The 22457-nt window shown below is 35.9% G+C and overlaps 1 protein-coding gene across 1 annotated transcript in view; it reads right to left on the bottom strand.

The window, feature by feature from the left end:
* The window catches only part of DHRS7B (dehydrogenase/reductase 7B), a 68940-nt gene extending 51988 nt beyond the window's left edge, over nucleotides 1-16952 (bottom strand). The window contains exon 1 of the mRNA XM_051999515.1: nucleotides 16873-16952. Coding sequence (XP_051855475.1) covers nucleotides 16873-16892 — 20 coding nt within the window. The 5' untranslated portion in view covers nucleotides 16893-16952. The remainder of the gene's footprint in view (nucleotides 1-16872) is intronic.
* Nucleotides 16953-22457: the final 5505 nt, after the last annotated feature.

Raw genomic sequence — 22457 nt, 5'->3', positions numbered from 1 at the left:
ACCTCACCATTTGTTCCTGAGATGAAAGACATGGCCACATCGGACACTGTGCTTTCTCCTCCAAGCATATATATTTTTTAAATCAGAATATTATATGAATAATCCCAGACGATTTCACACACATGAAGACTTTGGGGGTCAGTGAGATCTACCTATATAGTTATGTAGGCGGCCAGATTCTAACACAGGCTCACACTTTCCATCTGTGTGATTTTGGGCAAGTCAATGAACCTTAGGTTTCATGATTCTCATCTATAAAATGGGGAAGTTGGACTAAATGACTTCAGGGGCTTCTTCCAGTTCCAGGTCTATAATCCTAAAACTCTCAATTTAATTATTACAATAACTAAAATAATCATCATCATAATAAAGTATCTTAATAAGAAAGCCTATCTTTATCATGAACCCTAGACTACAGTACTCTGTAAATAAGTGAGAATCCATATGATTACTTACCCTAAGTAATCTTTTTCAATTTAAAATTTCTTTATTATGAGTTTAAATATTATATTACAATACATAAAGAAAAGAAAAAAGATTATATATGAAATTATGAATTTGTTACATATGATTTTTAAAAGAGATATTAAACTTAAAGGGAAAAATAACTGTTCTGTTTGAATCTTCTTCTAATCTTCTGGATATTTCTAATGCTTCATCAATGCTCTTTTCTTTTTTTCGGTTATCACTATCACTACCTAACAATCCTCTTCTGCCTATCATTCTACCTTTGCTCTAAATAAAAAACTCTCCTTTGTAACAAATATAATCAAGCAAAACAAACTGACTTGTTGGCAGGGTCTGAAAATGCAAACTTCATATTGTGCACCTGGATTCATCACTTCTGACAAGAGGTGGATAACATACTTTATTATCAATCTTCTGAAATCATGCTTGGGCATTGTTGCATTGACCAACTAATTCTTTCAAAGCTGTTTTCCTTTTCATTGTTGTAATCATTGTATATTTTTTTCTTCCTGGTTCTACTGACTCCAATTCATACATATCTTAGCAAGTTTCTCTGAATTTGTCTTTTTATCACTTCTTATGGCATAATATTTCACTTTCCAGTTCTTTATTATAACAACAAAAACTGCTATAAATATTTTTGTATATTTGGTTCTTTTCCCACTGTCTTTGACTTGATTAACCTTTGACTTTTGCTTTATTTCTCTGAGATATATGCCTACTAGGTCTGTTATTGGGTTAAAGAATATATACAATTTAATAATTTGGGGAGTAAAGTTCCAAATTAATTTATTTATTAATATCCCTTATTAATCTTTTTCCTATAAAACACAAAAAAGGGTTAGTTACTGAATATTAATCAGAAAATTCAAATTCCTGCTTTGAGGTCAATCTCAAAAATGAAAGCATCATTGTTAATAAGTAGAGTTGTATTGAAGTCACACAGGTCAAAAGTAAAAGTTTTTTGCCCTACAGAATTAAATTGTGCAGTATGGTACAAAGTAGAAGCTCAAAATAGTTGGGTTTAAACTAGTATCTGTCTTCAATTTCTAGTTATCAAATAGCTATCTTCATAGAAAGTTGTTTAATCTTTCATACAAACTATTTTCTTCATTCTTCATCCTTTATGTTAATAAACCTATCAGACTGTTTTCCAAGTCCTATACACTATTAAATGTTATCTTTAAAAATTGCTTTTAACTGGGGAAGTAGTTTTAATTCTGTAAGAAGTTAACTAAAAACAAGTTTGTTTTTTTTTTTTAATCAGAAAATGGGAAATAAATCTGCAGAAATTTAATATCAATGTTTTAACACAGGGAATTATGGTAAAGAGAATGATTTTTTTTTTTTTAAACTTCAGTTCCCTTTTATTATTTTTTTCTGGAAAGGCAATTGGAATGACTTGCTCAGGATAACACAAACAGGAAGTATTAAGTGTCTGAGGCTGGATTTGAACTCATGTTTTGTGCTCTATTTACTGGGCCATCTAGCTGCCTCAAGAGAATGATTTTTTAAAATATAAGACTATGTATATCCAAATGATAACCAAATGACTCAATGTAGAAAATTTGGGAAATCATCACCTTACTCCACTGATGCAGTGGGGTTCAGAATCTCCAGCACATTCCTTTGAATATCTTCAGGGTTAACCAACTTTTATTCTTTGAAGCTCCTTTTGCACATAACCAGACTGAAATTAATCTGGTAAATAACATAGATAGAAAATATCTTTTTAAGTTTAAAAAAATGTATAGTACACAAATTAAATTTACAAAATTTACAAAATTAATAGGGCTGATTTTCTTGTATGTCCTTTTAAAAATCCAAGATTCAAAGCGGGATAGGATCTAGAAGGTAATTTAGTCTAATTTTTCTTATTTATCAGATGAGGAAAGAAAAGGTCCATGTAGGTTAAGTGAACTACTTGACTATATATTTATAGTCTTTATGACTATATAAGAGGTATGATTAAACTGAATTTGAACTCAAGTCCTATGACTTCAAATTTAGCACTCTTTTCACTGTAGCATACTAGCTCTCACAGCAATCCCCATAAAAGAAATTTTAAACAAGTTTTTAATAATTTTAGCATCTTTAGAGTAAATATATACCTCTTAAAAGTTACTGCTCAAAGGAATATTTATTGGGATGTAGTCTAAGGCTGAGGCAGAACTTGAACTCATGTCTTTCTGACTCTTATCAACTCAACTCCATGGGGCCTACTGGTCATAGTAATGGAAATAATTCTGGTTTGATTTTTTTTTTAAGCCCAAATTCTAGTCCCTTGAAACATAAGACTATGTGCTTTTAAACTAAAATATGTAACTCAGAACATTCAGAACCATTTGCTTCCCTTTTCCTACCTCCCCACAAATTGCCTGAAATCACACACTTTGTGATTCCAGCCTAGATCTGGGGCAAACTTGGCAACACTTAATTAGAAGCCTCAACTTGGAGAAAGCCAAATTCTGGGGGACACTGTCATGTCATATAACATTTCACAAATTATGAGGGCAAATCCAGAGATAATTTGAAATACTAAAAGGTAGAGAGAAGAAAATAGAAAAAATAAAGCACAAAGACAGAGTTTTGAAAGTAATACATGGAATTTATTAGCAGCATGAAATAGACACTCAGTTTCATAGAAAATCCTCATATTGTGTTCTGCTACACATATGGAAATGTTTCTTATGTGTAAATTTGAAATAAATAAAATTTAAACACATAGAGCCATGGTTATTAAAATCAATTTTCTTTTCTAATTTGTTTTTTTAAACAGTAGATCTGATATTCATAGACAATGTCATTTAAATCATAAGACAATTCTTTAATCATGGGGGAAAAGTTTAGCAAAACCTATAATCCTTTCAGTGCCCAGTTGACATGGTTTGTCTCCCACAATTCACTTTAGACTAATATCAATAGATAGAAATAGATAGAAATTGAACATATATGTGTGTGTGTGTGTATACACAGATACATACAATATGTAGATATCTACAGATATATATGTGTGTGTGTGTATGTGTGTGTATATATATATAAATATATATATGTATATATATATATATATAAAGAGAGAGAGAGAGAGAGAGAGAGAGAGAAGAGAGTATATAAAAAGAAAAACAAGAAAAAACACAATTCCAAAAGTTCCTTGATAGAATATGCTATCCACATTCAGAGAAAGAAGTATGGAGTTTGAATACAGATCAAAACGTAATGTTTTCACTTTTCTTTTTTTTCCACTTTCTTGTGGTTTCTCTCTTTTATTTTGATTCTTCTTTTACAACATAGCTAATGTGGAAATATGCTTAATATGACTGTACATGTATAACCTTGGTCAGATTGCTTACCATCTTGGGAAGGGGAGAAAATAGGGAATTCATAATATTATAAAAAGTGAATGTTAAAAACTATCTTTACATGTAATTGGAAAAAATAAAGTATTTTAAAACATATCTTTTACTATTATTTAGTTGATACAAGACACTAAATAACAAAGTATTTTTAGAATTGAAATCACAATAATGCCTATCTACTATTTTTCCATTTTGTAGAGAGGTCTAGGATGTGCCTTTTGTTCCCTTCATGGCTCTGCTCCTAATGTGCAGACTTCAAAATCATGTCCCTGTAGATACCTATTTCTCCACCGTTCTTTCTAGCTTCCTTCTATACCAGCTGTCATTTCTCTTTAAATGTAAGCTCCTAAAGGCCAGGAACTGTCTTTGTGCTAGTATTTGTAGCCCAATGTTTAGCACAGTATCTGGCACATAGTTAATACTTAATAAAGTTTGTTTCCTTTACCCTTCCTCTTTCAAAGTGTTCTCATATTATTTCTTTGACCTTCACAATTCTTATGAGGATAGGATAATCATATCTATAGATACAGAAAAAGCATTTGACAAAATCCAATATCCATTCCTATTATAACATTGGATATGTGTCCCCTGAACACAGGAATAAATAAGAATTTTCCTTAAAATAATCAGTAGCATCTATATAAAACCATCAGCAATACCATATATAATGGGGATAAACGAGAAGCATTCCCAATAAGACCAGGGGTGAAACAAGGTTGCCCACTATCATCATTACTATTAAATACTGTATTAGAAATATTAGCATTAACAATAAGAAAAAGAAATTAGAGTAGGTTAACGAGGAAACAATATTATCACTCTTTGGAGATGATATGAAATTAAAGAATCCTATAAAAACTACTAGAAACCTTTAGCAAAGCTGCAGCCTCACAAAATAAATACACACAAATCATCAGATTTCTATGTTACCAACAAAATCCAGCACAAGAGATACAGATTCTACTTAAAATAACTGTATATAATATAAATTATTTGGGGGTTTACCTGCCAAGACAAAGCCAGTAACTACATGAACACAATTGCAAAACACTTTCCACACAAATAAAATTAGTTCTAAACAGTTGGAAGAATATCAAGAGCTTTATGGGTAGGCTGAGTTAATAAAAATGACAATGCCACCTAAATTAATCTATTTATTTAGTGCTGTACCAATCAAACTGCTAAGAAATTACTTTACAAAGCTAGAATAACAAAATTCATCTGGAAGAACAAAAGGTCAAGAATTTCAAGGGAATTAATGAAACAAAATGCAAATGAGGGTAGCCTACCTGTACCAGACCTAAAACTGTATTATAAAGCAACAGTCATCAAAATCATTTGGTACAAAGTAAGAAACAGAGTAGTTGATCAGTGGAATAGATTAAGTTCACAAGACCTAATATTCAATGATTATAGTAATCTAGTGTTTGATAAATCCAAAGAATCTAGCTTTTGGGATAGGAACTCATTATTTGACAAAAATTGTTGGTAAAATTAGAAATTAGTATGGCAGAAACTAGTCATTGACCCACACCTATCACCTTATATCAAGATAAGGTCAAAATGGATTCATATTTTAGACAGTGATACTACAAGCAAATTATAAAAACAAGGGATAGTCTACCTTTCAGATTTATGAAGGAGGAATTTGTGGCCAAGAAGAGCTAAAGTAAATTATGGAATGCAAAATGGATAATTTTGATTATATTAAAAAGGTTTTGTACAAATAAAACCAATGCAGACAAGATTAGAAGCAGTAAATTGGGGGGGGGGGGTAATTTATATTAAGGGTTCTAATAAAGACTTCATTTCTAAAATCTTATAACTGACTCAAATTTATAAGAATACAGGCCATTCTCCAATTGATAAATGGTCAAAGTATATTAAGAGACAATTTTCAGATGAAGAAAATAAGAACATTTCTAGTCATATGAAAAAATGCTTTAAATAACTATTGATCAGAGAAGTGCAAATTAAGAAAATTCTGTCTTTATTTTATGGAATATTGTTCTGAAACAGCAAGATGATTTCAGAGATGTGTGGAGAGATTTACATGAACTGACACTAAGTGAGGTGAGTAGAACTAGGAGATTAGACACACAAGAAGATGATTATACAATGATCAATTCTGATGGACATGGCTCTCTTCAATCAAGGAGATAATTCAAACCAATTCCAATGGTCTTATTGATAAAGTCATCTGCAACCAAAGAGAGGACTGTGGGGACTGAGTGTGGATCACAACACAATGTTATTTGTTTGCATTTTGTTTTCTTTCTCATTTTTTCCCTTTTTGATCTGATTTTTCTTGTACGGCAAGATAATTGTGGAAATATGTATAGAATAATTATACATGTTTAACACACATTGGATTACTTGCCATCTAGGGGAAGAAGGGGAAAGGAGGGAGAAAAAAAATTTTGGACACAGAATTTTTAAAGGGTGAATGTTAAAAACTATGCTTATGTTTTGAAAATCAAGACTAGTGGCACGATAGAGTACCAGCCCTTAAGTCAGGAGGACCTGAGTTCAAATTTGACTTCAGACACTTAACATTTCCTGGCTGTGTGACCCTGGGCAAGTCACTTAATCCCAATTGCCTCAGGGGGCGAGGGGGATTCATCTGGAAAAACAAGAAGTATAGGATAATATCATTCTCATTTTACAGATGATGAAATGGAAGTATTGCGTGATTTGCCCAAAATCACACAGGGGTAATAATTGATGGAATTGGAAACCAGATCTACATGTGATGACATCTAATGCAGTGATCCACTTCTGCCTCTCAAAAACATCACTATGAAATATGATAATTTTGTTTTGGAAAAAAGTTCTTGAAGCTTCTTGAAAAATTTAGAGACATGACTGATGATTACTTCCTATCAGAATAAAAATCACTAAAAACAAATAAACAAATCAAAGAATGAACCTTCAGAGTAATGAAGACAGAGGGGAGAGAAAAGAAGAACTTGATAGGGCTTTTCCATTTCCAACTTCTATAATTACAACTAAAAATAACCTCAACATGGACCATATCACTTTCATTTACAGTGTGTCTTGTGAAAATAGAGCTTAAGGAACTTTTTGGCATTAGGTTTTAGAAGACAGTTTCACTTTATTGCTGGGGTTTATCACTTCTATTTATAAGTCTTCAAAAACTTGTTTAAAAAAAATGCTTAGTAAATTCAGGATCTGTATGAACAAACATATGATATTCTGCCCTTCACCCTACTTCACAGTGGAGATAGATATATCTCCACTGATCTCCCAGACTACTCACTCTGTTTCAAATATTGCTCTTTCCAAATGCATTCATCCTAGTTATTATGATATAAGTATACAACATGGACTGTTTTGACCCACACTTATAACTAGAAAGTCAACCAGAAATATATGACCAGAATTATCTTCCATCTCACAAGGATTTTAATGAGTCTATCAGTGAACAAGTTGAACTTAAATTAGGGAACTCAAGATTTGAGATGTTTTCTCCTTTCCTCCTTTTTTTTAGTATGATTGCTTATTTGGATTGATTTCTATGCCCACATATTTTTGGTCATTAGCAAAGCTGTATCCATTATGTGCAACAGAAAATGCCAAGAGGACAAAGTGATTTTATTTTAAAAAGGATATTCAAGTCATCCCAGAATTTCAAGTCAAAATACAGTTAATATTAATATAAAATCTCTTCCTATTGAACATTCTTCATTTAACAAAAAATTGGTCCTATGGTATTTTATCATTATATTCATCCAAATGTAACTATGCCTATTCCCCCAACTCCAGCAGAGAGCATTGGATCTCATATCAATTTAAATTTATATGGGAACAAGTTGTTCGACTTCAGAGTTAAACAATTTCTGCATGACATCTACAGAGGCAGGTTGGTATAATGGACTCCGGAGTTGTGAAAAAATCAGTTCTCTCATTCTAACATTAGTTAAATGCTGGCAAATTACTTTTTAATCTCATAAAGTCTCATTATCCTTATTTGTAAAAGTAATTGGAATTGGTGATCAAGTACCCCCTAGCTCTAATATTCTACAGTAATTATGGATTGCTAAGAAAATATATCAAAGAATTTTAGAGGCTAGAGGAAGCTAAATCAAATGGATTTTCATAAATGCTATTTATGATCATAGAGAAACTAGTCCAACTCCCTCAATTTACCAACAAGGAAACCCCTCCAGAGGTAAAACAACCTAAATAGGTGGTTTACAAAGGTAGACAGAAGACACAGGACCAAAACCAGTGCTGTCTCCTCACATACCATTCTGCCTCCACTTACTAACACTAAAGATGTCTGCTCATGGTACAAGGTTTTCTGCTTCACAGGAAACCCCAGTCCCTCCTTTTATAATATCCTAGTTATGAATTGTTGCATCCCAGTACAATTCTTTGTCATCATGAATCTATTATTCCTGATGGTCAACAAGGATCAAGGCAGCAGGAAATCTACCAGGCCTTTCACAGTGACAGGTCTCTTGCACTAGTTTCAAAAAACTAGGCTTGTATTCTATTTAGGTATGGATAAGCCATATTAGAGGCAACTTGGGTCACTGGTACTATGAAGACCTCACTTTTTGTTAAGATGACAATAGAAAGGCTTCTCGGTCACTAAATAACAAAATTATCACTGTGGCTCTAGGAACAAAAGTCTCCTATGTAGAAGGGGGCTTGGTCTGCACCCTTCTTTTCCTTAGGATACTGATTGTTTTCATGTTCTAAGACACCTTATTTTCCTGACTTCCAAAGGATCCTGAGGAAGATAGTCAATTTTAGGCTGCAGCAGTAGGGCTATGGTAAGCATTGGGTAACCAAACCACTTAGGAGTTTTAGACCTCATGAAAAATGACCAATTAGCAAAATGACAAATAATGGGGTGACAGATTCTACTAATGCCTCTTTAAAGAAAGGGAAACCTCAAACTTAAAATTCTTTTTAAAAGTGATAAAGCAATCTCTGTTGAGATACCCCCCAATTCTAGGTCTCCTTGAATATCTTTTAAGCCCTAATTCAGTTCCTTCCTCTTTTAAGAAGCATTTCTTGATTACTATGGTAAAAATGGTTTCTCATCCCTTAAAAACTATATCAAGATTTATAATTAGAAAGGATCTCACAAGTTATCTAGTCTTTAGAAATCTAGAAAGCCTTACACAACCAAAGGAAAACTAAAATTTAAAAGTTATCGTCTATTTGGTGGTAGAATACGCCCTTACAAAAACTACATTTGTTTTAAAAAAAAAGTATACTAGGACAAAAGTTTCAAGGAACATTAAAATATATTGGAAATAGTTTTAACCAAAGCTTCTTAAACTGTGGGTTGTGACCCCATATAAGGTGGTGTGATCGAATGTGGGGGGAATGCCAAAAAATTTGGCAAAAATAAAAGGGTCTAAATGCAATGACCAAAAATTAATTCAAAATCAAACATGTAATGAATCCAAGTTTTTTTCCTGGTAGTATTTGGTCCTATTGCATCCCATTGATGGGGATGAACCCTGAAACTGTGTCCCATTTAATCTGTAAAAGGGAGATTTGGGGTCTCAGGCTCTCTCCTGGGAAAAGCATACCTTCCCAAACAAGCCCTTCCCAAGTTAAGTGGCTTCATTCAATTGGAGATCTTGGTCAAATTGAAGCAGGTTGTGGTCCCTTTAAAAAAATGTATTTCCTATTGATTTGTGATTCCTTTTAGATTATTCCCAGTCCCACCCTGGCTGAGGCATATCAGTCCAGGACGCCAGGGTCTTTGATTCACAAATCCTGGTCAAAAGCATTCCTTTGAATTCCAGTAGGAGATCCTGACTTGTCCCAGCCCCCATTCGATCTGAGCCAACTTGGGCTTTTCCAACCTCCACCGGTTCTGATCTGCTCGGGTTTCCCAACCTCCATCAAGACAACCAATATAATGAGTTTATATCAATTAGGGTCTTTGCAGATGGACCTCGGTGGCTTACTCAGCTACCAGGACTTTGTCCATTGAGAACTCCATTCTCAGTGCAAAACTCCATTTTCCATAGATCTGCCTATTGGAATATTCTTTTCCAGTGTTATCCTCTCTTTATTCTACCTATTTCCCTATGCCTCTCTGTCAGGACTTCTAACCTTATTTCCAATCCCCGTAATAAACCCTTTTATCAATCTAGGTTTTTGGGTTTGTAAATTCCTTTACAGAGAACCTCTGCTCCACCAGAAGAAAGTCCTCAAAACTCCCTACCCATGCGCCAAATCCCAAGGAAGTGCAGGGAAGCCAAACCTTTCCATTTGGTTCCCTGAACCCCAAGTCTGCCTCTAGACTTTATCATTTAACTCCCTGACTACCAGAAACCTTAATTTCATTTTGGTTCCCTAAATCTAAACCTCATCAAAAAGTCACCCTCCACTGAAACTGCGATCTTTTGGGGGTAGCCCCGAACCCCTTCAAGGGCTCCCAGACTCTGGGAAAAGCCTCAGAACTCCCAGTTAAGTGATTTTATTCAATTGAAGTCTCTGTCTGACAGTCCTTTATTGATTAGCCCAGACAGCTAGCTCCCAGCCCCAGGTCAACATTTGCCCATATAACCAGGGGTCTGTTCCACACCTTTGCCAAAATTCCCAATTAGGAATTTTGCCATCTAAGAAAGCCTCCTTCTCAGTAAACGAGAAAAATCCTTTTTTTGCCACAGATTTTGGGGTTTGCAAATTCTTTTGCATTGCACCAGCAGAGATCATCTATTCCCCCTATTCCCACACCTCAATACCACGACTTCATTGCAGCCTTCGTTCTGAACATATGACAGGAGCACTTTGTACTGTGTGTGCACAAATGCTGCCAGAAATACTTGAAAGATGGGATTGTCTAAAAATTTCTCGCGTGAAAAGGGATTATGACTGAAAAAAATTTAAGAAGCCCTGTTCTGGGCCACTATGTTATCTTAATTTTTGCTATTGAAGAAAATAACTGCTTCTCTGTAAACAGTCAATGACCAACAGAATAAGAATAAACTGAAACAAATTACCCTCCCTTTACTATTTCCAGATGCCTTTTTTACATATTATAGAATGCTGAGGAGTATAAAGCCATAGTCATTTATTTGAAAATATGGCAAAAATCATAAACACCAAGCAGTTAAATCAAAAGAATTATTCTGAGATAATCATGTTCATCCTTTAGCTGTTCAAATTCACATTTACTTATACATTGCTAGTTTAAAGCAGCCATCCTCTACCCAGACTGCCTTATTATCATTTTTAAGCAACCTTTGAGATCTTAATATTATCTTTAGTTAAGTCTTTAGATAGGTGGAGTCTACATGGATATTCCCTGATCCCTTCTTCTAAGCTGCCAAAGTCCTCCCTAGTTCCTCCCTTTACTACATAGATCCTACCTCCTCTCTCTTAAGATTTTAAAAGTTGTGAACCCTGAAATGCAAACTACTCATGCATTTATGACTCTGCTTGAGCCTGGGAAGCTATTCATGGAAATAATTAGTACCCTTTCCCTTGCTAATTTTTTTACAAGGTGAAGGTGATCTTCCCTCTACTGGTTTCTTCCTATTTAATTTTGAGTTTCGTTAGGAAATTTATCTTTCCCCTTGCTAATTCATATAACAGCAAAATTTTGCAATCTGTGATGATGTCTTGTCTTGGTTGTTCCATATCATGAATGGAATCTCTATTATGCTCTTTTTATATAATAATCTTTTTATAATTTATTGCTCCCTGATGAGGTCCTGAATGGTGTGGTGGGCAAAGAGAAACTGAAATATAGATAAAATTGTTCCCTGGGGCAAGAAGGAAGTAGGTTCTGATACCTCTGTGGAGGTCAGAAATCTAAGTTATGTCAAGTCCCAGAGGCTAAATTGCCCCCATAAATCAGCTTATGACTCATGTCATTGACACTGAACCTCCCTGGGCCAGTCTACCAGAACACACTACTCCCTCCCCCATGCCACATAGTGTCTCTCCTAACCCCACCCATGTCTTATGGTGTTCTTTCCCCTCCTGACCCCACTTCTTATAACCAACTAATTCTTAGGGTTCCTTTTAGGATTTAGCCTGCCAGCTAAGGGCATGCTCCAACCTCATAGAGCGCTTCCTTTCTCCTGGTAAATGGCAAATTCTACTAAGGAACTTGCCCTTTGCATAAAACTGTTTTCTATACTCTCCCAACTCTATTTCACATTTACCATTCCTGGTGTCTATTGTATCTTTTCATTTTGTCTGATACTTATTCTTCTAAATAAACCTATCTTTTGTCAAAGAAAATGGTCATTGTGAATTCTTCATATAAGCAAACCCCAATATTAAATGCTTCTCTAAAGTATATTATCTGGTACCACAGGACATCAGCCATATCATCGAAATCTATTTCTATTTACTACTCCTAGTGCCTATTTTACCTCATCATTGCCATATATGCATACAGAGAGATGCATATTTATTTCTATAAACACATATATAATATGTGTATTGCTATTTTTTGATATGATCATTGACTCTTTCTGATCATACTGTATCTTTATGTTAAGCAAATAATTAATAGAACATGAATAGCATGACTACATAAAAAAATTTGGAAAAACAGTATGGATGAAAGCAATTTTCAACTAATTTGTCTATATAGCTATTGTGACAAAAAGGGAAAGCTGGTCTCTAAAATGTACTGATTAGAATTGTCTTGTTAAAAAGCTTTTTAAATAGTCCTCAAAAGGTTTAGGGGATGAATATATTTCTAAATTTAATATTAATTGCTAAATTCCAAATAGAGGCCAAAACCCTGTCTGCTATATAATATTTAGTAATGAAACATGTATGATTGCTTAACAGGATCTTAACACAATTTCCTTGATTCACATTAGCAAGACTATTTAGCAGAACTAGATAATGCTAATTTAATTTACAATTTTGAAATAACATGTTTCATAACAATTTCTAGCATAAGTTTTTTTCTTTTAATTTTATGTAAATCTTGGAAATGTTTAATTCACTATTATCAAGAACCCATATTTAAACAAAGCTATTGGCTCTGTGCTTAGTACTTGACTAATAATAATAATAAAAATGACCTGAACTTCAAACTCTACTGTTAAGTAATGTTTAAATCAATTCAGCTGCCTTGTCCCTTCACTAAGTAGTCTACTGGTCAAATTTTAGGACTTAAGTTTGAGGGTTTAGGTAAATGGCAGGAAGAATACTGCTAGAATCAAAAATAATTTATTAAATTTTTTAACTTGATAGGTAGCAAGAAATTTCTAGACTAAATTCAGTCTGACATGTAATCTCAATTCTAATTTGTAAAATTGTTACATAATATATTCAAATTTTAAAAAATTTTGCCATTAGAGTACACAGATTACCTGACAGATCATTTTATCTGAAAAAATAACAATTAGTAAAAAATGTTCTCATTTTGTCATCCAGTAAAATAATTTTAGTACATAATCAAACAGTATGGTATATGACAGTTATCTTTATAATTACATAGCACTTTACAGTTTAAAAAGCATTTTCATGCACATTAATTCAGTTTTTCTTCATAGGAATCATTTGATGTAGGTAGAGTAAGAGATATATTATTCCACTATAAGGACACTGAGCTCAAGAGAGACCCCTCTATGTCAACTTCTCTACTCTGATACACCTGCATAACAGCATTTATAGTAAAAATACCACTATACAGCCTCCACCTCTGATTGCCAAAGGCACACGTGGAGGCCCCCATTGCGGGTTCCATGGTTTTAGCCGCCATTCTACTAAAACTAGGGGGATGTGGCATCATACGAACCACAGCCTTTACTGAACCAGTAACCATAACCCTATGCTACCCGTTCATAATTCTATCCCTCTGAGGCATAATTATAACAAGCTTCATTTGCTTACGATAAACAGACCTTAAATCACTCATCATCAGTCAGTCACATAGGCTTAGTATCGCTGCCCTCGATACAAGCCCCTATCGGCTTTATAGGAGCAACCGTATAATAATCACCCATGGACTTACCTCTTCAATACTATTCTGTGTAGCCAACACTAACTACGAACGCATCCACAGTCGAATCTTAATTCTAACTCGAGGCCTCCAAATAATCCTTCCACTCATGTGGATGATTACTAGCAAGCCTTGCTAACCTAGCACAACCTCCTTCCATTAACCTTTTAGGAGAACTAATAGTTATTATAACCTCATTCTCCTGATCCCACTTCTCACTCATCCTCTTAGGTATCAACACAGTAATTACTGCCCTCTATTCACTCCATATACTAATTACTTCTCAAATTTACCCACCACATATACCCCATCAAACCAACCTTTACCCAAGAACACATGCTAATAGTGCTGCACCTCTTACCCCTACTAATTATCTCTATCAGCCCCAAATTCATTCTTGGCCCAACATACTGCAAATATAGTTTAACAAAAACATTAGATTGTGAATCTAAATTTAGGATAAATCTCCTTATATGCCCGAGAAAGTTACAAGAACTGCTAACTCTTGATTCCATGCTTAAACCCCATGGCTTTCTCACTTTTAAAGGATAATAGTCATCCATTGGTCATAGGAACCAAAAATTTTGGTGCAATTCCAAATAAAAGTAATTAACTATTTATTAAATACTTCACTCCTACTATCCATTATTATGCTCACCTTTCCTCTAATCTACAACATAATCCTCCCATATAAAACCAACAACTTCCCATTACTATGCAAGAACACAGTTAAATTAGCTTTCTTTACCAGCCTCCTCCCTTTAACCCTATTCATCTACTCAGGACAAGAAGCCACAATCACATACTGACAATGATTCCCAATCAATACATTTAACCTAACAATAAGCTTCAAACTAGACTACTTTTCCATTATCTTCATTCCTATTGCTCTATACGTCACATGATCCATCCTAGAGTTCTCAATATGGTACATACACACAGACCCTAACACACACGTTTTTTAAAATACCTAACCATCTTTCTATTCACTATAATTATCCTTGTTTGCGCAAACAACCTATTCCAACTTTTCATCGGGTGAGGGCGTAGGAATCATATCATTTATGTTCATCGGGTGGTAGTTCGGCCGATAGTTCGGCCGACCTGAAGCAAACACTGCCGCCCTACAAGCCGCCCTCTATAACCAAATTGGTGATATCGCTCGCTATATTGGTTAATATAATTGGTTTTATGCTCGCTATAGCATGACTAATAATTAACAAATCCTGAGATATCCAACACATCTTCATAACAAACGTCGACACTCTAGCACTCCTAGGACTCATCATAGCCGCAACCGGAAAATCAGCCCAATTCGGCCTACACCCATGACTTCCTTCAGCCATAGAAGGCCCCACTCCTGTCTCAGCACTACTCCATTCTAACACTATAGTTGTCGCAGGCATCTCCTTAAGCAATTTACTCAAATGTCACAAAGCAAGTAAATGTCAGACCTGGCCATAGTAATCTAGGTTTTCTAATATCAGTTTCAACAATTTTTCCACTATATCAAGACTATAAATATCAGGCCTTAAAAGGTCAAATTGACAGGCACAGATATAGTCTGAACATCATTAAATTCCTTTTTTTTTTTGGGGGGGGGAAGGGAGGAGGGGGACGGACACTCAAGATAATTGGGGTTAAGTGACTTGCCCAGGGTCACACAGCTATTAAATGTTTTGAGCAACTCTTTTGGGTTTTAGTTTTTTCCTTTGTGAACTCACCTTACTTCACCATTTATTCTTATATCCCATGCTAACCCTGCCCTGTAACCAGCAGAGGGTCAACTATGGCTTGAAAATAGGTGAATGTCTTCTCTGACTTTATGCCAACCATTTAGCATTTGCTATGTGCCTGACAATAAGAATTTAACAAATGCTTATTGACTATACAAATGCTATATTGACAAGTGGGTCATCAAGGTGGATCCACAAAACTGACAAGCCTCAAGTGGACTAAGTCGATTATATAGAATATTATTTATAAATGTTGTTTGCAGTGCATAAACTAAAAGTGGCTATAATCAATTACAAAAATGAAACCCTTACTATAAAGTCGAAGAAAACGTATTCCTTTTAAAACTTTGAATGTGGTCTCAAGAGATCTGGATAGTCATTCATCAAATTAAAGTAATCCAAAATGCCACGAGAAGGGGTGATATACTTAAAAATCTGCATGATTTTGGCCATGCAACTGAAAATAAGAAAATGTCAATATTCTTTACAAAGGCACATTTCTAGTCGCAAATCATGCTGCAATTACACTCATCTCCACAACAAATGCTGGCATTAATGCACGAAAGGTTACAAGAGTATGCATTTCTTACTTCTTCGGTTTCACAAATGAAGAAATTAAAACCCAAAAGTATTAAGTAACAGAATCAAGGTATGAAATAGTCCGGCACTGAATGATCGTCTATTCCAACATCCTAATTTTACAAAGGAGAAAGTCACTGCTGGATAGCTTTGAAAACTAAGTCAGCCCGAAGACACCTATTACTTTCCTCCCCTCCCCATTCCTTTCTTAGCTGGGTTAGACAGAAACAAAATGCAGAGTTGGTTGAGTCTTCTATAAGTTCCGTGAGGGCAGAAATTTGTCTCCCTTTGGCATCTGACTCCCTGACTTCTCTCCTCCCTCTCCCCTTCGCTCTTTGCCCGATCCACAGTAAGTGTTTAATAAAGACTTGGAGATAGATTGGCTGCGCGCGGTCCCGCAAGTCCTGATGTGGTGTCCCATACAAATCCCGTACAGAATCACACATCCAGCGGCGCACGCAGGACTCTGGGATGAAGAGCAGGAAAAGGCCTTAGAGACCAATTAATCCAACCACTCCAAGACAGACGAAGAAACTGAGGCCATTAAAAAAGTGACAGCCCAGATCCACTCCATCTATGGATCACAAGCACTCTGTCTACATTGGTCTCTCCTCTAAGTCAACGAATTCATTCAAAATCCATCCCTATCAGCCGCCCCACCGACTCGGCGTAATAAGTTCCTCCTCCCCGGCCCTTTCTTTTCTTCCTTCCTTCCTTCCCTCCAAAGTCGGAACGATTCTTTCTTGTGGAACCCCCCTACCTGGTTGCCAGAGAGACCATGATAAATCAACGTTCTCCGCCCCAACAGGAAGTTACGTAAGCTTTCATAACTTCCGCCTCAAGGTGGACGGAGCGTGCCGGAACTCGCTCAAGGAGGGAGGGAGAGGGAGGAGAACTAAGAGAACGTGGTTCGCGTGTGTACGTGCGTGAGAGCGCGCGAACGAAGGAGGACGTCTTCCAGCCTCGAAATCCGACACCCAAATCCCGGAGCCAGCGTTCCCAGGTGACTTCGCGCGTCCCGGCGTCCCCGCCTATCTGTGACGTGCACGTGGTTTGAAACTGGAGACCCCTTTCTACCCCTCTCTGGCCCGATGCGGGGACCCGCTCCTCTTAGGATCCTTCAGTTTTAAAGTTCCCCACACATGCAAGGGAAACTAGGTCCGCGGCGTTCGGGTTCTGTTCTAGGTTGAGGTCGGTGAGGAGGTAGTGGGGTAAGGATCCCGGGAAGTGAAGTCTTTTGATTGAGAACGGGAGCTGTAGTCTCTCATCCCGACCCCGGTTTTCCTCCTGGGCCTTGTTCATCGGTCTGGAGCTGGACAGGACCGAGGTGGAAAGAGGCCTGGAAGAAGGAACATTTGTGAACCTGGCCTTACTTTGAGAAGTGGATGTATTTGTTAAATGTTGTCTATTTCCTTAAATAGAAATGAAATGAAGTAAATTTAAAAAAAGAAAAAAAAACCATAAAAATAACCTCTAATTTCAGTTGTAGCAAAGATAAAACAGTGCTAGTCCTCAAGAAATTTAAACACTATTAGTTTAAAACAACACATACTTTGAGGTATCACCTCATCTATTAGATTGGCTAATATGACAAAAAAGGAAAATGTTGGATGTTGGAGGGGACATGGGAAAACTGGAACACTAATCCACTGTTGCTAGAGTTGTGAACTGATCCAACCATTCTGGAGAGCAATTTGGAACTGCACCAAATTGTGCACATCCTTTGATCCAGCAATACTACTGTTGGGTCTGTAACCCAAAGATATCCAAAAAAAAGAAAAGGATATATTTGTACCAAAAAATAAAATAAAATAAATGTATAGCAGCTCTTTTTGGGGGGTGGCTAAGAATTGGAAATCAAAGGGCTGCCCATCAACTGACTTGTGTGTAAATTGGATTTAAATGATTCAGTTACATAAAGTCATCAGCTTCACTCTCTTTTCAGTCACCAAAGTCCAATGGCAATGCAGAAGTGAAGACAATTGTCAGTGGACTAGAATGACCTTGGCATCTTCAATGCCTAAGTACTTTGCAATGGCTGTTTCAACTGCCTTCATGGTTGTTGGAACAAATTGTTCTTATGGGAATGAATTTCCCATTCACCCCTGGGAAAGTTTTCACAGGCTTGGGGTAGACACTCCCTTAACAAACTGATGAGAATAAGGTCTGTAGTTTACCTCAGTCTGGTTTATTAACTAACCTTGCTGAGATGTTTTTACTACAGTGTGGCGGCTGAACATGCTACAGCTTGGTGGACACCAAAAGTGAATGAGCAGCCCTGGAAAGGATTTGGCAAACTTGAAGGAGAGGTTTTAGTTCTCTCAGAACATTCCATATACCCTGTGAAGTTTCTGCATAGCATTAGTCTCACCAAGTTCACATTCAGATGGATAATGATTACCAGAAGATCTTCCTCTTGGTTACCAACAGGCTAGATCTTGACTGTCATTCTTCCACCCTGGAGCTTTTGTGCTGCAAAATCTGGAATGGATTTAACTTATAAATTCCCCAGATACCCAAATCCCTAGAAAGCTTGCTTGCTCTTCTGACCTTTTGAAAGGTCTGAGCCTCTAATTTCTCCTTCTAAAATGAAAAAACACCAAGGCAAGCAGAGAGCCTAGAGCTATATTCATGAGTCCACAATAGTCTCAGAAGGAGTAGAGCCCCTTCTCTGATTGCACTGTTTCTTACTGAATATTGTCTTCAAGAAAACCAAACCAAAAGCAAAGATCCACCAAGAGAACAGCTCAAGTCAAGTCAATAAGTATTTATTTATTAAACACTTAACTGTATGTCAGGCACTGTGCTAAATCTTGGGATTCAAAGAAAGATAAAAATGGTAAATGGAATAGATGATATACAAACAACCATATACTTAATTTGGTTAAATTTAGGAAAGATTGCAAATGATCCAATTATTTGAAGATACCACCATTAAGGGGGACCTGGAAAGGCTTCTTGTAAAGGTAGTATTTTAGCAGAGACTATAAGGCACCCAGGAGAAGAGGTGAGAAGGAAGAAGATTTTAGGTATATGGAACAGCCAGTGAAAATTGAGTCAAAAGATGGAATATCTTGTGTGGAAAAAAAGCAAGGATAGTGTCATTGGATCAGAGATCCATCGAGGAGAACTAAGAAGTAAGATGAAGAGAACAAATGGCTGAGGAGCCCCCATTTCCAAGATCACGACTGTAGTCAGTCAAAGAGGCTCTGATCTACTGCCTAGTTATCACATTATAATCAATTACAGAATTTCTTTGTATGCTCCATAGCTTCTCCAAGACAATTCTTTTACATGTCATGCTCTCCTGGAAGTAGTCAGTAGTCAATAAACATTTATTAAACACCAATATGGCAAGTTGTGCAGATAGGTGGCAGGTCAGGTCACAGAGTGCCAGACTTAGAGTCAGATCTGAGTTCAAATGTGGCCTCAGACACCAGCTGTGTGAACCTGAGTAAGTCACTTAACCCTGTTTGCCTCAGTTTACTCAACTGCAATGGCAAGCATTTCTGCCAAGAACACTCCAAATGTGATCACGTAGAGTTAGATACAACCGAAACCAACTGAGCAACAATTAGAACAAAAATGTGCCAGGCATTGTGCTAAGCAATAGGGATACAGTTATGAAAAAGAAAGACAGATCTTGCCCTCGAGGAGTTTATAATCTAATGAACTAGATTCCCCAGCTTCACTTACACACAGAGTAGCATTAGAAACCCTCTACCCATGTAGATTACCCATTTCCATTACATTTTCAAAGCTAGAAGACTTAAAAGGTATTTATCACTCTATCTATATATACTATAATTTTTAATATTTGCAAAGTGCTAATTTACATATATTATCTTATTTGAACTTTACAATACTTCACAAATTACACCTACTTCATAAATCTGTGAAGTTCACACTCTTGTTCAGTCACACACCCTATAACAGGAAACTGTGGTCTCATAGTAATGTTCAACTTGGCCTTATGTCTCAACTGCCAGTGCTTTTTCTATTATAGTACTGTCTCCGAAGCATCTAGTAGTTAAAATTGGCCCATCCTGTAATTTATACACTTTGTATGCTTCTGAAACAATCACTTCTGTCAAGAAATATGAGAGAGAGGAGTTAGTTACATATGAGTAACTGAGGTTCTTCAGGTTGTTATAAAAGTAGTCAGCTTTATAGAAAACAGCCTAATAAAAAGAAGGCTCTTTGTAAAATTCTGAAACCATATAGGATCAGACCATAGGGTACTTCTATATTATTTTGAAGTATGCCAGTTTTCTCATGCCAAAGTACTTGAAAGGATGTTTGAGCTAAAAGAAGAAATTGCTATCTTTTTTAATGATGATGATAAATACAAAGCAAATTAATTCTATTGCAATAAAATTTCTTCTGAGATTCACCTATCTTCTTTTGAGTTGAGTTCCTTAAATCAATTATTGCAAAGCTCTCAAATTCCCATTCTAATGCTGAAAGAAAAAGTGACTATATTTGTGAAAAAGAAATATAAACAAAAAAATTTATAAACCTATTTTTGATGCATTTCTCAGTTTAAAAAAAGAAACAACCCTATCCTGCAAATGAACTAGAATAGAATAAAAATCTTATTAATCATTTGATCAGTTTGTAGGGGATGTAGAAGACCCTTACCCAAAATGACTACTCAAAGATCACTCAAAGTAGAAAGCAGAAAGGTTTGTTTATTAATCCCCACAAGGATGAGCAATTATACCACAAAATAAGGGAAAGAGAAAGCTCGTAATAAGAGGGCTAAAGAAGTAGTAAATATACATAGCTTTTATTAAAGAGAGTACATCACAAATAAGGGAATATTGAGAAAGGGGGAGGGCATCTAATTGGTTGTGCTATCCAGAGAGATTGGAATGGAAGGTTTCTGTTTCCCCCCAAATCACCTGATTTCTAGGAAACAGAAAATCAGGCCTTCAGGCTTTAGATAATTAAGCAGACAGTGTTCAAGCTAATAGACTAAATATCAATAAATGTCAAATACTGATAACTGTCATCAGCTCAGGTTAAGTAAAAATGTTTATACCTGGCCAAGGGTCAAGTAAATATGGGCCTGCACATATTATATTTATTAAGGTCATAGGGGAAACACAGTAATAATGAAAATAAAAGACTCACATTCCTGTAAGTTCTTCACCTTATCTCTCTATTCCACACAAGTTGTTATTTTGTTTAAAAAACTTGTTCATTCATTTTTCAGTCATGTCCTACTCTTTGCAAACGCATTTGGGGTTTTCTTGGCTAAAATACTAGAATATTTCCTTTTTTAGCTCAATGTTCAGATAAGGAAATTGAGGCAAATAGGGTTAAGTGACATGCCTAAGGTCTCACAGCTATTAAGTAACTGAGACCTGATTTGAACTCGGGAAGATGAGTCTTCCTGACCTCAGGTCCAGCACTCTATGTGCTTCACCACCAGCTTCCCCTAAATTCCTACATTATTCTGTCCCTAAAAAGATGTCTCATAATTTATATTCATTAGTGCATTTCCTATGCCTTGAGGTAGCCATCATTCTTTACAATTAATTATTTGTAATTATAGTTGATCATCCCATCCATCAAAGTTCTTAATTCTTCCAGAATTGTTTATTTTTCACAATATTTATGTTATAATTTAGATTGTTCTCCTGGTTCTGCTCACTTAACTCTACATACATCATTTGACACAAGCTTTCCTAGGTTTATCTGAAACTCTGGAGGATTTATTTTCATCTTCTGGTTCCATTATTTATTCCCTGTGTGACGGATGTTAGATCACACTTGACAGTTTTGGACTTCAGTTTACTCATAAAATAAAGGAGTTTGAATAATTGACCTCTAAGACTTCAATAGTACATCAAAGGAAAGAAAAAGATGAATTTAAGATGGGAACATTTTTGGGGGTGGAGGGGAGGGGAGGAAATGGAATTCTGGAGAGTGGTAAAAAGTCCCATCTTCAGGAAAAGCCTGCCACAGCAGCACCATTTGAATAGAGACGATGAAGCCCAGAGCAGAAACTAGAAATAGAAACTTAATCCTCTCTATTGTCATAGTATTTCAGAATTCATTTAATCCAGCCTCTTTATTTTACAGATCATAGGCCTAGAGCTGAAAGAAAACTCAGAGGTAATCTAGTCCAGGCCCCTCATTTGACATTACCATAAGGAGGCTAATAAATTACTTTTTAAGGTCACCCATGAAGTAGGTGACAGAATCAGGATTTAAAACTGGTTCCTTTATATTCAAGGCCAGACTTCTATCCTTTCCACAAAAAAAACCTGCTGCTATTATACTTGAAAAATAAAGCACAAGCTACCAATTTTGAAGTAAAGGAAGGGGTGTTGGACT

Source organism: Antechinus flavipes, chromosome 1, assembly GCF_016432865.1.
Source record: "Antechinus flavipes isolate AdamAnt ecotype Samford, QLD, Australia chromosome 1, AdamAnt_v2, whole genome shotgun sequence".
Lineage (NCBI taxonomy): Eukaryota > Metazoa > Chordata > Mammalia > Dasyuromorphia > Dasyuridae > Antechinus > Antechinus flavipes.
The sequence above is the reverse complement of the archived record's forward strand: the minus strand, read 5'-3'. Positions and strand labels throughout refer to the sequence as shown.